At 45.3% G+C, this 16,304-nt stretch overlaps 1 protein-coding gene across 2 annotated transcripts in view; it reads right to left on the bottom strand.

The window, feature by feature from the left end:
• The window catches only part of LOC138647650 (histone deacetylase 11-like), a 73,318-nt gene that overhangs the window by 53,806 nt on the left and 3,208 nt on the right, over nt 1–16,304 (bottom strand). Inside the window, exon 2 of one of the 2 annotated variants that reach the window (XM_069736815.1) lies at nt 14,692–14,777. In XM_069736815.1, coding sequence (XP_069592916.1) covers nt 14,692–14,717 — 26 coding nt within the window. In that variant the 5' untranslated portion in view covers nt 14,718–14,777. Of the gene's footprint in view, nt 1–1,106; nt 1,220–14,691; nt 14,778–16,304 lie in introns of those variants that run through there. The other variant, XM_069736816.1, reaches the window with a different exon arrangement.

The raw sequence follows: 16,304 nt of genomic DNA, 5'->3' as shown, positions 1-16,304 counted from the left end.
CTTCTGAACTTTTTGCAACTTGTTTGTCGCGGTCACCTAGGTTTGGTTTTTCTTGTATGCAAAAAAACCCCGAAACCCAACAACTATTATTATTATTCATTATTATAGCGCCATTTATTCCATGGCGCTTACATGTGAGGAGGGTATACATAATAAAAACAAGTACAGTAATCTTATCAATAAAAGTCACGACTGGTACGGGAGGAGAGAGGACCCCTGTTTCTCAATCTAGAAGTCAGTGAAAAATGGACAGCACTCGGTTGCAAGAAGGATGTGATCAGTGTCCTGTCCCAGTTTTTCCACAGATCTGCAGACTTTCATTAGCGAGTTTGACCATAACTCGGATCAGAATTAGACCTTTGTTGTTTTTTTCTTTGTGTGGACACTCATGCACGTGAATGGAGTTTAATGGCTACGTGTTCTATCCATGAAACATACCTAAATACCGATACAACACGGACGTCTGAATGAGGCCTTATTAAGTATATGAAGTGCTGGTGGCCATGAATTCTCTATCTCGGTACTCCAGTGTACCACATCCCCTTATATAACACCTAGCAGGCCTAAATGCTTGCATTTCTTGACCAGCAAACTCAGTCTCTGCCTTCCTTCCTATGCCCAGAACATCCATACTATTACTGTATAGCCGGATCCCAGAAATCTGCAGCCCTCTCCCTTCCTGCAGATCCCCAGTAACTTGCATTCAGCCCCTGCCTTCCTATTTATACCCAGGCAGCTTGCCTCCCTCCCATCCTGCCTATATGTGGAGCAGCAGCTGCATGCCCCTGTCTATCCAGAACTGTCATAACTGTTTATCACTCATGGTAATTCTGCTTCATGTCACCTGTCTTATCCATGTTTTTTTTTTTTTCTGTGCTGTGTTGTGCATAAATATGTGATTCTTCAGAATTTCTTTCAGTCTTTGCCTGATGAAGAGACCTGTGTAGTCTCGAAAGCTTGCAATTTGTTACCATCTTTTCAGTTAGCCATTAAAAGGTATCAACCACTGAGGACTCTCAATTCTAAATATTTTCCTGTCTATCCATACACTGAAAGGCCGCCTGCTCGCCCTCCATGTAACATCTCCCCCCTCTCTGATTACTCACATGTCGTTTCCTTCCGTGGGGCTGGTTTCCTCCTCCAGCACATGAAGTCACGAGAAGGCAGGGTTATGCACTTGTCATTGTGATGTCATGAAATGTGCTACCCATATCGAAAGAGAAGTCTGAGCTGCAGGAAATATGAGAGCTTCGAGTGTTCAGAAAGGCCGTACTGGGCCTCTGGCCCTTGGGGGAGGCCGCCATGACAGGGTGACGTGGGACAATAGGGAGCTCGTAGGAAGTTGGGGGGTTATAGGGTTAACAGAAGCTAAGAGGAGGGACGGAGTTTTTTGAATTTGAAAAAGGAAGGAGGGGTCGGAGACAGGGCAGGGGGGGGGGCTATATAAAAGGGGGTGGCCACGTGGAGGGGGCAACCATTTGGGTACTCACCAGCCACAGAAGAGAAGCTCCCACCCACCCTCCCTTTGTAGTTAAGGTTCAAGGGTAGAAGCAACTGTTGTTAGTATGAGTCGTTGTTAGTATGAGGTTAGAGCTGGGATGCTTAACATTATGAATGTACTTATGTAAATTTAAGTATGGATGATCTTATGTCGCGGCAGCATGGCTGGGGTGGTGGTCCTCGAAGTTGGTGGAAGTGGAAAATGGCGGATTGTCGGGGGGGGGGGGGGGGGGGGGATCACAATAGGTCCTGGACTCCCCGGGGTAATTTGAAATGGTAAAAGGGGTATGGATAATCGCGTGGAGGGGATTATTGGGGGACCCACAAACTGGTGTGCGGTTTTGGCCTGGCGGGTGGAGTTTGCCTCCGAGCTGGTGCTTAGCGGCTGGGGGTAAGGCGGTTATAAGGCCAAAATAGGTGGGACGGTTGGCTGAAAAATGTTAATACTGGTTTCGGGCTTCGAGGACCATCCACTTCCGGGTTTTACTGTTATTATATTGTTGTATGTTAAATTTTAATAAACGGCTGCTGTGGCCAATTAATCCAACTTAATTGTCGTGTGTTTAATAGGGGGTAATCCTCTGTCGCAGGAAAGGGGGAGGTGGCCGTTACTCCGGGGTGTCATAAGGTAAGGTAAATGGTTTTATACTAGAGCTCACAGGAGTCACGGATACCCGTTGTCATGTGGTTGAGCACACTGCCGGCCTATGTCCAAGAGGCGACATGGCCACTATAGCCTCCAAACAGGGGCGGACACACCATATGTGCACCCTGTGCATCTGCAAAGGGGCAGGGGCTGCATTCGCACCCGGCTTTTGGGCCAAGTGGTTCATAGGGTCCATATAAGAATACCCGCAGTATTACAGGCCCATGATAGTTGGGGGCCCTGTTGGAGATTTTGAATTGGGGTCCATGAGCTTCAAGTTGCACCTCTGGACATGGGCTCTATGGAGCTCTGGATGTTGCCGCTTCACAGGGGGCCACCACTATCTTTGCTATAGTTTCCAAGGGATTTTCACCCAACTGTTCTAGGCTCTTGACAACCTAACGGCTAAATTATGCATCATGAACTAAACAAATTTGTTGAGGGATAAAATTGTAAAAAAATAAGTTATACTCACACGATGTCTGCTTCAGGCAGATCTTCTCTAAAACCCAACTTAGGCCAGTCTCACACGTCCAGATAATTCTGGTACCGGAAAAATCGGTATCGGAATTATCCGTTTCCGTGTGATTTCCGTGAACATCAGTGTGGCACACGTGCAGCACCCGTGTGCCGCCCGTGTGCCAGCTGGGTACCACACGGACCGTGCTGGGTACCACACGCACCAGCATCTGGTGCTGAATCCGCCATTCATATCATCCCTGCAGCAGCGTTTGCTGTAGAGAAGATATGAATATTCCTTTTTTTTTAAATGTTTCTCGTGTTTAAAATAAAGATCCATGTCCCCACCCCCTGTGCGCCCCCCCTCGCTGTTCTTAAAATACTCACCCGGCTCCCTCGCTGGCTGGTGCTGCTTCCTGTCCAGGCTGCACCTTCTACTGTATGCGGTCACGTGGGGCCGCTCATTTACAGTAATGAATATGCGGCTCCACCCCAATGGGAGGTGGAGCCGCATTTTCATGACTGTAATCGGTGGCCCCACGTGACCGCATACAGTAGAAGGTGCGGCCAGGACAGGAAGCAGCGCCAGCCAGCGAGGGAGCGAGCCGGGTGAGTATTTTAAGAACAGCGGGGGGGCGCACAGGGGTGGGAGGGGGGTGGGGACATGGAGCTTTATTTTAAACATGAGAAACTTAAAAAAAAAAGGAATATCTTCTCTACAGCAAACGCTGCTGCAGGGAAGATATCAATGGCGGCTTCAGCACCAGTGGGGGGGACAGCGCTTACTGTAGCGCCGTCTCCTGCATAGCACACAGACTGCACACGGACAACGTCCGTGTGCGGTACGTGTTTTAAACGGACCCATTGACTTTAATGGGTCTGTGTAATACGTGCGCTCCCATGAACACTGACATGTCTCCATGTTTGGCGCACGGAGACACGGTCCGCAAAAAATCAATGACATCTGCACAGATGCATTGATTTGAATGTGTCTACGTGTGTCAGTGGCTCCGGTACGTGAGGAAACTGTCACCTCATGTACCGAAGCCACTGACGTGTGAAACTGGCCTTAGAAAGTTCTCGGAAAAAAGGGAGCGTCATTTGAGTTTTTGAATGCAAAATTTTCTGGAACTATTAGTGAACACCATGTCACGTTTGGAGAGCCCCTGATGTGCCTAAACTGTGAAAACCCTCCACGAGTGATGCCATTTTGGAAACTAGACCCCTCAAGGAACATATTTAGATGTGTAGTGAACACTTTGAACCCCCAGGTGTTCGCAGAAGTTTATAATGTTGAGCAGTGAAAATAAAAAAGAAAATCACATTTACCCCACAAAAATGTTTTTTAGCCCCAAATTTTGGATATTCATACAATTTGTTGTACAATTTTTCCTGAGTACATTGATACCCCATATGTGGCAGAAAAGTACTTTTGAGGCACAGAGCACAGCTTAGAAGGGAAGAAGTGCCATATTGGAGTTCAGATTTTGATGGAGGGTGCCATGTCACATTGGCAGAGGCCCTGAGGTGCCAGAACAACAGAAACCCCCTATATGTGAATTAATTTTACAAACTACATCTCCCATTGAATTAATCTAGGGGGTGCAGTGATCATATTGACACCACATGTGCCTCAGAGTTTTATACCACTGAGCGGTGAAGAAAGAATAAATTACATTTTTATTGTAAGCATATTGCTATGATTTATACCTGTCAGTGCTGCACTGACATCAGCTAGTTAGACCATGCACTGCCCATGATCTAACTGGCTTGCAAGCCATGGTGATTCGGATGTTGTCATGATGACATTTGGGTCATCATGTCAACAATCGGTCCTTTGCTATAACATCGCAAAGGCGCCAATCTAAGAGAGAGACCCATCTCCCTCTCTTCTAAATGCTGCTATCGATATCTGGGATAAACTGCTGGGAGCAGTGTGGGCACCGGTCCTGGCAATGAGTGCCGGGTGTCAGTTGTCATGTCAGCTGAACACCCGGTGGAAATAGAGCGCACAGCTCCTGGCGTAAAATTGCCGTGACTTATCCATACATTCAAGGTCGGGAAGTACTTCCCAACCTGGATACGTCTAAGGTCGTGATGGAGTTAAAAATTATGCCATAACATTATTATTGACAAGGGTCTAACCATTGGGACTTGCTGATCTGGAAAACAAAGGCACGGAGATCTCTTCAGCAAAAAATATGTGATCACACCGTGAGTAGCATGCACATGCACATTAAGGCTAGGGTCACATCACCATTTTTTTCTAATTTGAGGAAATCAGTCTCATTGTGCTGATCAGAGTGTGATCTTATCTTCTAGGAAGTGGAGAAAAAAAACCGTTTCTCCACCTTCTCTATATTATAAGTCTGGGAAAATCATTATCCGAGTGTGGTCCAATGTTTTCCACAGACCCATAGAGTTGAACGGGCGAGTGCCATCCGATACTTGGAGGCAAATCATGCATGCTGAGATTTTTTTTCCCAGACCAATTTAGTCAAAGGAAAAAAAAAATCGGACGGGTGCACAGCCCAATAGTGTAACATGGCCCCTTAGATGTTGCCGTCAATAATGACTGCGGCATCTAGATGATTAAGAGTGTGGGGGCTCCCTCTTTAACCCCATCGACATCCTCAGATCATGATTGTGTGGTCCTGATGATTGCCATGGTAATTCATGGCCAAGAAATGGCCTTAGAGTCGGCCGGCCATAGTGGCTGGTTCAGAAGTTAGCAACATTTAGGTGATTATAATAACACTAGATAGTGGCCCGATTCTAACGCATCGGGTATTCTAGAATATGTATGTAGTTTATTTATGAAGATTTAAGAATAATGCAATGAATACACAGGATTCGGCCGGGCACGACCAATCAGCGAAGCGTGGTTCAAATGCCACACCAATTCGTGGCCGAACTGCGCCTGTCGCTGATTGGTCGTGCCCGGACAGGGGCAGCTCCAGGTTTTTGAGGGCCCCAGGCTAAAGAGTCTCAGTGGGCCCCCCCTTTAACACACAATTCATGATGCACAGATACAGCAGAGAAATATAGCACAGTCATGTAGCATAAAACACAGCCCACTTAGTATATAACACAGCCCATGTAGCATATAGCACAGACACATAGCATATAACACAGCCACGTAGTATATAACACAGCCACATAGTATATTGCACAGCCCACGAAGCACATAACACAGCCCATGTAGTATATAGCACAGCCACGTAGTATGTAACACAGCCACGTAGTATATAGCACAGCCACGTAGTATATAAGGGTGGTTTCACATTTGCGTTTTTTTTTTGCGTTTTTGCAGCAAAAAACGCAAAAAAACGCATGCGTTTTTTCCCCTATTGTTCTGTCTTCCTCCACGTAGGATGCTGTGTGGATTCCAACATACGGCTAAACCTTCATCCACATCCCAGTAAACAGACTGTGTTGATGCTTAAGTCTTATTTATTAGGGTGATGATAACCAAAACTATAACGTTGAACAACAATGGTGGACAGTATTCATAGTAGATGATCGAATAGTGAATGATGTTGATGTACAAAGTGGATGTTCAGTGAATAATCATAGTGGATGACTGATCATAGTGGATGACTGGTGAAAAACTGTAAAGAATAACAGCATTTCAGTATATGCACATACAGGGTGCAATCACATAAATAACTGGGACATAACAGCAAGAATTATACAGAGTGCATTACACAGTAATTCTAACAGCACTGCCCTATTCTATACAAGAATGCATCTATCTAAATGCAGAGTACACATTAACCTAACTGCAAGCTGCAAAGCACATCTGCCTAACTATATCTGACTATAGGAGCTGCATAAGGCTTAAATACTAACACAAACATAAGATGCATTAAACCTTTATAAACGTACCGAGATCCGTTAGGACAGGGGTAAGAAAGTAAGCGAGACAGGAGCACGTGTGCCTCTCCGCAGATCTGAGGAAAAATGGCTACTGAAGCTTGTCTTCACAAGAAGAATGTGGGCGGAACTAACCCATAAGACATTGCTCTTAGGAGGGAAAGGTTGGTAAACAACATGAAAAGTAGGCAACTGATGACCTCCAGTGGCCACAACTTGAATAACATGATAATTAACTCTCTGCACATTAAGATGGGCAGAACACTCCCCGCTTGGCGTCAACAGATGCCACAATTAGGTTCTTTTGGGGAAAATAATAATACAAGCTCGGCAACGGGCCTGAGGAACAGTTTGTTTTCTCCAAGCTTGCACACTCTGACCTCTACTTTCCGCACTTTCCCATCTTTACTGGGAAGGGTCTTAATGACTAGGCCGAGTGGCCACTCGTTCCGATGTGACTGACTGTCTTTGACGAGTGCAAAATCGCCAGATTGAATGTTTGGGCGGTCTTTCTGCCACTTTGTCCTGCTTTGCAGAGTGGAGAGATACTGTTTCCTCCATCTATTCCAGAAGACGTTGGACACGCTTTGTACTTGCCTCCATTGTCGTCTGTAGAGGTCTTTGTCATTGAATTCTCCGAGTGGAGCTTTCGGGACACAGGTTTTCTGTGTAAGTAACATTGCTGGAGTAAGGATGGATGGATCTCCAGAATCACTAGAAAGTGCTGTCTTGTAGGACTGGGTTACATGAAATAGACAAGCTATAGCTCGAACAAGTGACTTCCAGGTGGAGAACCTGCTGAACCGGTGAGATTCGAGATGGCAGCTTGAAATCTCTGTATGTAGAGCAGACACTTGAGGTCGGATCTCTTCGTCTGTGTCTGGACCCACTAGTTCGAAAGTTTCAGGCCTGCTGATGTGGGATATCGAATGGTACAAAGAGGTAGGACCTGTGAACCATGAAGTGTCCTTCAGGTAACTGGGTGCAATGGATCTAGTCGCGTGGTCCACAGGATTGTGGTGAGTAGGCACGTAGTGCCACTGATTAGGGTCGGTGGATCTTCTTATCCGAAATACCCGGTTGCTGACGTAGACGTAGAAGCGTCGCATCTCGTTACAGATGTACCCCAGTACCACCTTGCTATCGGTGTAGAACTCTGCATCCTTGATCTTCAGCCTCATCGCATCCGAGATCAGTTCGGCCAACTCAACTGCGAGGACAGCAGCACACAGTTCCAGTCTGGGTATCGTGTGTTCACGAAGTGGCGCCAATTTCGTCCGGCTCATAACGAACCCGATATGGCATTGTCCGCTTACGTCTGTGGATTTGAGGTACGCTACTGCTGCAATCGCTTTGACTGATGCATCACAGAAAATACAAAGTGTTTGCGTTTTGACCTCTGTGGATGGCACAGGAGCATACGGTCGTTTCACACGAAGGTTGGTCAGGGCTACAAGAGACTTCCTCCACTCTGCCCACAGGTCAGCCTTTCCCGCTGGAAGTGGATCATCCCAATCAGTAGTGTCTTGGGTGAAGTCCCTGAGCATCAGCTTTCCTTGGATGGTTACTGGAGCTACGAACCCCAAGGGGTCGTATAAACTATTCACGAAAGAAAGAACTCCTCTGCGCGTGAAGGGTTTCTTATCCTTGCTGATCTGAAAGGTGAAGGTATCTGTCTTCAGGTCCCACAGCAATCCAAGGCTCCGCTGCATAGGAAGGGGGTCGATGCTGAGGTCTAAATCCTTTAGATCGCTGGACTAGTCTTCAGAGGGAAAGGCTTCCATCAACTCTCGGCGGTTGGAGGAAATCTTGTGTAACCTTAGGTTAGACTGAGCGAGCATGTCACGAGTCCTCTTTAGTAGACTGATTGCGGCCTCACTTGTCGGTGTGGACTTCAAACAGTCATCCACGTAAAAATCCTTTTCCACAAAGGACCTGACGTCCGAGCCATACTCTTCTTCACCCTTTTTGGCAGAATGTTGGAGGCCATAGATTGCGACCGCTGGGGAAGGACTGTTCCCAAAGATGTGTACCCGCATCCAGTACTCTGCGATGTCTTCGTCCGGGTCGTTGTCACGGTACCAGAAGAACCTCAGGCAGTTTCTGTGTTCCTCTTTGATGAGAAAACAGTGGAACATCTGTTGTATGTCGGCCATAAATGCCACTGAATCTCTACGGAAACAGAGTAATACTTCCAGAAGTCTGTTGTTGAGGTCTGGGCCCGACAGTAAGACATCATTCAATGACACGTCTTCGCATTTGGCACTTGAGTCGAATACCACTCTAATTTGACCTGGCTTCTTAGGATGGTACACTCCAAAAATGGGCAGGTACCAACACTCCTCTCCGTGTCGAAGTGCAGGTGCAATCTCTGCGTGGTTGTTCTGGAATATCTTTCCCATGAAGGTAAAGAAATGTTCCTTCGTCTCAGGTGACTTCTGAAGCTTGTGTCTTAGGGAGATGAATCTGCTGTAGACCAATTCCTTGTTGTTGGGTAGGCGTCTCCTCTGAGGTCGAAATGGTAGAGGTGCGACCCAACTATTCGCCGTATCCTTGACTATTTGTTCGTCCATGATGTCCAGGAATATCTTGTCTTCTATAGACATCGCTACCTTGTTGTCTTCCTTCGTCCTGTGGAAGACTGTACATCCTATGTGGTCTTGTTCACCTTCACAGGCGTGGTCTTCGTTGATAGGAACTGAGAAAGGGCAAGGTAGGGGAGTGCTGCTCGGTAGTTCCTTTACCAGCAGACTATTGTGACACGGCTGGAAGAGAGATGGACGTCCATTTTCTAGTGTGCTGGTAAGCATACTGTTGACTGAGACCGGCTTGTGTGCTCCTCCTAGACAGACATCTCCTACAATGACCCATCCAAGGTCTTGCCTCTGCGCGTATGGAGCATTCAGTGAGCCGTTGATATATTCTCTAGTCTTGTGGACTCGTAGTATATCTCTTCCCAGAAGTAAAGCTATTGGCGCTTCTGGTTCCAACTTAGGTATCAGGTGGGCTATACGCTTCAGGTGGGGGTGATACGTTGCCACCTCTGGTGAAGGTATCTCAGACCTGTTGTCAGGAATCTGGTTGCACTCCAGGATGGTCGGTAGTGACAGACAGGTCTGGCCATCCATGGACTCCACTTTGTATCCGGTTGCTTTCCTCCCCGCCGTCTCGACGGTACCTGAACATGTCCTAAGGGAGTAGGGAGAACTGGGGCCTACAATGCTGAAGTTGTCAAAGAAGATGGACCTGGCTAAAGACCTATTACTTTGGTCATCTAGGATTGCATATATCTTGAGCGCTTTGTCTCTGTGGCCTGTTGGATAGACTCGGACAAGGCAGATTTTTGAGCAGGATCTTCCTCCCTTGAGTCCCTTACAGATCTCCGTACATTGAGAGGTGACCGCAGGGGTGTCTTCGTCGGTGTTCTTCTGTTTCTCATCGTGCTTCTCTGCTTGTGACAACACTCCTGGAGGTGGTCCAGGATGCAAGGCTGTATTGTGATCCGTGCTGCTGCATTCTGCACATTTCACGCTAGCTCCACAGTTCCTGGCGAAGTGAGAGGTCGTAGCACAGCATTTGAAGCAGATGTTGTTTTCCTTGAGGAAACCTTTGCGATCCTCTAAAGTCTTCTCCCTGAAGGCTCTGCACTTTAGTAGAGGATGTGGTTTCCTGTGTAGAGGACACTGCTTACTGACATCCTGAGGTTTGCTCTCTTCCGTAGGGGGCTTAGTTGTCTTGTGTGGAGGACCTGTGGAATCAATATCAGTTTTATGGACTGCCACGGGTGTCTTACTGGGTTTGACACCAGGGGTAGTGGAACATGACAGAGTGAAATCAAAACTAGGGTCATTTCTGATCTTGGCTTGCTGGGTGACAAACTCAACAAATACAGCAAAAGGAGGGAATGGTACATTATGAATTTGTTTATACCGTGAACCATATATAATCCACCTTTCTTGAAGATTGTAAGGAAGTTTTTGTACTATTGGATTGACACCCCTAGCAGTGTTTAAGAATGCCAATCCAGCCAAGTGACCTTCCTTCTGGGCGACCTGTAACTCTATCAATAAATCATTCAATTCTCTAAGTCTTTGATAACCCTTGGGCCCTATCTTAGGGAAATCATCAATTCTTTTGAATAAAGCATTCTCTATTACTTCTACGGACCCATAGCATCCGTCAAGTCTTTCCCACACTTTACGTAAACCTATGTGTGGGTATTCTATGTTAATGTCTCTTAGTCTTTTAGCATGCTCGACCGATTCAGTTCCAAGCCACTTTACCAGGAGATCTAACTCCTCACTACTAGAAAGGTCCAGTCCCTGAATGGCGTTCTGGAACGAAGCTCGCCACGACCTGTAGTTTTCGGCTTTGTCAGTGAACTTTACAAGTCCTTTTGTTACCAGTTCTCGGCGGGCAAAGAACTTTGCCAAGTCTATGGTGGCTTGATCAGTGTTGGTACGAGCCGGTATGTTATAGCCATGTCTAGTGTGTGGTGTGTCACCATACCTGTGAGACGCTCTTGGCTTCGGACAGTCTGCATAGTACCTTTCTGGTGAAGAAGATGTCTCTTTAAGGTGAGGTGGGAGCTGTACCTTCTTCTCAGTGGAACGGTAGCTGTGGTCGACTCCTCTGTGTTGGACGTCTTCTTGTTTGTAGTAGTGAAGTTCGGGGTTGGATCGATGATAATCGGCGTAGGCTGATCGTTGTAGTCTGTCGAGGGTGTTGTCCATGCTGGAGTGTCGATGAACGTACTCTGCGACGCGCTGAGCTGGATCTTGCTGCTCTAGATCTGTTCCAAGAACGTTGCTGCGTCTCTCATAATCAGGATCCTTCATGGCTTCCAAGTACTCTGCCTTAGCTATTGCAGCTGCTGCCTCTTTGTCTACCATAAGTCTTTCTAGAGACACTTGCAGGCGCGCACCTTCTGCTTCTTGCTCTGCCCGCAAACGTGCGGTTTCAGCTTGCAGGCGTGCAGTTTGTTCTGCCTGCAAACGTACCTTTTCTGCCTCATGCTCTGCTTGTCTCAGCTTTAGATGCACTTCTTTCTCGGCAAAGGAGGACCTCGCTTTGGCTGCTTCAGCTTCAGCACGAGCGACAGCAGACAGCTCTGCTAATGATGACCTGTTAGTGCTTGCTCGTGACCTCGTCTTGAGTGAGGATGTGCTGTTTCGAGACATTGTGCGCTTAGCTGCGTATTGCTGAGTGTTTTGGCGGGAAACTGAGTCTAGGTGCGGTGAGCTTCCGCGTGGCGGGAATGATGTAGCTTCTCTTGGCGGGCTGCAGTATAGTCCCGCGGCTGTATGGCGGCTGCTGTGATACCCGAATGCGGAGCAGTGTGGGTGTTAGCGGTTCCGTACAGTCTGAACAACTACAGCCTGCGACCGGCTATCAGTTTCACTGAAGGCAGCTAATTTGTTCTTACTTTACAATCACCGCCTGCGACTGGCGGTCTCGTTTTTCACTGTTCTGTCTTCCTCCACGTAGGATGCTGTGTGGATTCCAACATATGGCTAAACCTTCATCCACATCCCAGTAAACAGACTGTGTTGATGCTTAAGTCTTATTTATTAGGGTGATGATAACCAAAACTATAACGTTGAACAACAATGGTGGACAGTATTCATAGTAGATGATCGAATAGTGAATGATGTTGATGTACAAAGTGGATGTTCAGTGAATAATCATAGTGGATGACTGATCATAGTGGATGACTGGTGAAAAACTGTAAAGAATAACAGCATTTCAGTATATGCACATACAGGGTGCAATCACATAAATAACTGGGACATAACAGCAAGAATTATACAGAGTGCATTACACAGTAATTCTAACAGCACTGCCCTATTCTATACAAGAATGCATCTATCTAAATGCAGAGTACACATTAACCTAACTGCAAGCTGCAAAGCACATCTGCCTAACTATATATGACTATAGGAGCTGCATAAGGCTTAAATACTAACACAAACATAAGATGCATTAAACCTTTATAAACGTACCGAGATCCGTTAGGACAGGGGTAAGAAAGTAAGCGAGACAGGAGCACGTGTGCCTCTCTGCAGATCTGAGGAAAAATGGCTACTGAAGCTTGTCTTCACAAGAAGAATGTGGGCGGAACTAACCCATAAGACATTGCTCTTAGGAGGGAAAGGTTGGTAAACAACATGAAAAGTAGGCAACTGATGACCTCCAGTGGCCACAACTTGAATAACATGATAATTAACTCTCTGCACATTTAGATGGGCAGAACACCTATATTTAACATTAAAAACGCATGCGTTTTTTTGTATGCGTTTTGACGAGTTTTTGCAGCGCATGCGTTTTTTTCTGCATGCGTTGTGTTGCAGAAATGCAACATGTAGTATTTTTAGCGGCGTTTTTTTTGCCGCAAAAAAACGCATGCGTTTTTTGGTGGCAAAAAAATGCATTGCTGTCTATGTAAACGCATGCGTTTTTAACCACATGCGTTTGCATGCGTTAAAAATGCATGCGTTTTTAAAAAAAAAAACATAAAAACACACTGATAAACCACCCCACACCATAAAATTGATAAAGGGATCCTACCCCTAACCCTACCCCTAACCCTACTCCTAACCCTAACCCTACCCCTAACCCTACCCCTAACCCTACCCCTAACCCTAAACCCTTTAAGGGTAGGGTTAGGGTTAGGGGTAGGGTTAGGGGTAGGGTTAGAGTTAGGGGTAGGGTTAGGGTTAGGATCCCTTTAGGGTTAGGGTTAGGGGTAGGGTTAGGGTTAGGGTTAGGATCCCTTTAGGGTTAGGGTTAGGGTTAGGATCCCCACCCCCACCCCTAACCCTACCCTTAACCCTAGTTCTTTCTGTTTATAGTGGGTTTTTTACTTTATTTTGATGATTGGCAGGCGTCAAAACGCCGCGTTTTTTTCACCACATGCAAAAACGCATGCGTCAAAAAAAGCAGCGTTTGCACGCGTTTACATGCGTTTTTTCACCATGCTTTTTTTTTTAAAACGCATGCGTTTTGAAACGCAAGTGTGAAACCAGCCTAACACAGCTCACGTAGCATATAGCACAGCCACGTAGCATATAGCACAGCCACGTAGAATGTAACACAGCCACGTAGTATATAGCCGGCGGGTGAGACCAATCAGCAACGCGGGATTTCCGTTACAGACAAACAGACGGAAATGGACCTTAGACAATTAGATATAGAGATTTTTCTTTCGCGTCATGTCACTAAACATCAGAGCAGTTCTGAATATGTTGAGCGGTGCCATTTTAAAATGGTAACACTTTGGTTTTTCTTTTTCAATATATATAGGTCCCCAAAACTGAATAGGTCCCTAAAAAAGCTAATTTTGCTAATTTCTTTGAACAAATGAAAAATGACTGCTACAATTTTAAAGCTTCTAACATCCTAACAAAATAAAAGAACATTTCACAAATGGTGCCGATGTAAAGCGGACATGAGGGAAATGTTATTTATTAACTGCTTTGTGCGGTATGACGATCTGCATAAAATCAAAGTTTGAAAATTGCGAATTCTTAGAATTTGTCAAATTTCTGAAATTTTTATAAATAAGCGCAAAACATATACAACTAAATTTACTATTATCATAAAATATAATGAGTCCTGAAACAACAATCTCAAATATACTGGGATATGAAGAAACATTCCGGAGTTATTACTAAACAAGATGAGCACAAATAAGAATACATACTAGGCCAGCAGAGATCATTTGTCTAAATGGTTAATGATTATGTAGCTAGTAAAAGTAGCGTTTCTCCATTGGTTGGAAAAGTCCACAAAAGTTAATAAACTAGTGATATTAGCATGCAATTGAAATGCCAGAGCAACCAGTGGAGAAACGCTACATTTACTAGCTACATATTCATTAACCATTTAGATATATGATCCTGACACATGTCAGGTTTGAAAAATGTGACCTAGTCACTAAAGGATTAAAAAAAATGTGTCCAGGATTCCAAAAGTGCACATTTTCTAGGTTTTTCATACACAATAGTTACAAAAAATAAGTTGAGAATGGTGCAGAAAATAAAATAATCTGTATCTGTCGTTGACAAAAAAAAAGACAGCAGGGAAATGGTAAGAACTTGAACAGCTAAGCCAGCTCCCTTCTCAAGGCCAGTGCATACACATAAAGGGAGCTGGATTAGCCTTCGAAAATGAGCAAGAAGCCAGTCCCCTTCATAAACAAAACCACTTACTTTCTGACACAGGAAACACTGTCCATTGTTGAGCACAAGGATAGAAGAGGAGATGGCAAAAGGATGATATCTGCAGATCTGGGCAACTATAGTAAAAGAAGTATATTAGTTTGTTGTAAACATTACTATTTATGACTCATTTAAAAACAAAAAAACAAACAAACAAACAATAAATATACATATACAGTACAGACCAAAAGTTTGGGCACACCTTCTCATTCAAAGATTTTCTGTATTTTCATGACTATGAAAATTGTACATTCACACTGAAGGCATCAAAACTATGAATTAACACATGTGGAATTATATACTTAACAAAAAAAGTGTGAAACAACTGAAATTATGTCTTATATTCTAGGTTCTTCAAAGTAGCCACCTTTTGCTTTGATGACTGCTTTGCACACTCTTGGCATTCTCTTGATGAGCTTCAAGAGGTAGTCACCGGGAATGGTCTTCCAACAGTCTTGAAGGAGTTCCCAGAGATGCTTAGCACTTGTTGGCCCTTTACCTTCACTTTGTGGTCCAGCTCACCCCAAACCATCTCGATTGGGTTCAGATCTGGTGACACTGGAGGCCAGGTTATCTGGCGTAGCACCCCATCACTCTCCTTCTTGGTCAAATAGCCCTTACACAGCCTGGAGGTGTGTTTGGGGTCATTGTCCTGTTGAAAAATAAATGATGGTCCAGCAAAACGCAAATCGTATGGAATAGCATGCCGCTGCAAGATGCTGTGGTAGCCATGCTGGTTCAGTATGCCTTCAGTTTTTAATAAATCCCCAACAGTGTCACCAGCAAAGCACCCCCACACCATCACACCTCCTCCTCCATGCTTCACGGTGGGAACCAGGCATGTAGAGTTCATCCATTCACCTTTTCTGCGTTGCACAAAGACACGGTCGGTGGAACCAAATATCTCAAATTTTGACTCATCAGACCAAACCACAGATTTCCACTGGTCTAATGTCCATTCCTTGTGTTCTTTAGCCCAAACAAGTCTCTTCTGCTTGTTGCCTGTCCTTAGCAGTGGTTTCCTAGCAGCTATTTTACCATGAAGGCCTGCTGCACAAAGTCTCCTCCTAACAGTTGTTGTAGAGATGTGTCTGCTGCTAGATCTCTATGTGGCATTGACCTGGTCTCTAATCTGAGCTGCTGTTAACCTGCGATTTCTGAGGCTGGTGACTCGGATAAACTTATCCTCAGAAGCAGAGGTGACTCTTGGTCTTCCTTTCCTGGGGCGGTCCTCATGTGAGCCAGTTTCTTTGTAGTGCTTGATGGTTTTTGCCACTGCACTTAGGGATACTTTCAAAGTTTTCCCAATTTATCGGACTGTCTGACCTTCATTTCTTAAAGTAATGATGGCCACTCGTTTTTCTTTACTTAGCAGCTTTGTTCTTGCCATAATACAAATTCTAACAGTCTATTCAGTAGGACTATCAGCTGTGTATCCACCAGACTTCTGCACAAAACAACTGATGGTCCCAACCCCATTTATAAGGCAAGAAATTACACTTATTACACCTGACAGGGCACACCTGTGAAGTGAAAACCATATTCGGTGACTACCTCTTGAAGCTCATCAAGAGAATGCCAAGAGTGTGCAAATCAGTAATCAA

Source organism: Ranitomeya imitator, chromosome 8 (genome assembly GCF_032444005.1).
Source record: "Ranitomeya imitator isolate aRanImi1 chromosome 8, aRanImi1.pri, whole genome shotgun sequence".
In the NCBI taxonomy this organism is placed as follows: domain Eukaryota; kingdom Metazoa; phylum Chordata; class Amphibia; order Anura; family Dendrobatidae; genus Ranitomeya; species Ranitomeya imitator.
Note: the sequence above shows the minus strand (reverse complement) of the source record. Positions and strands in the feature narration are given on the sequence as shown.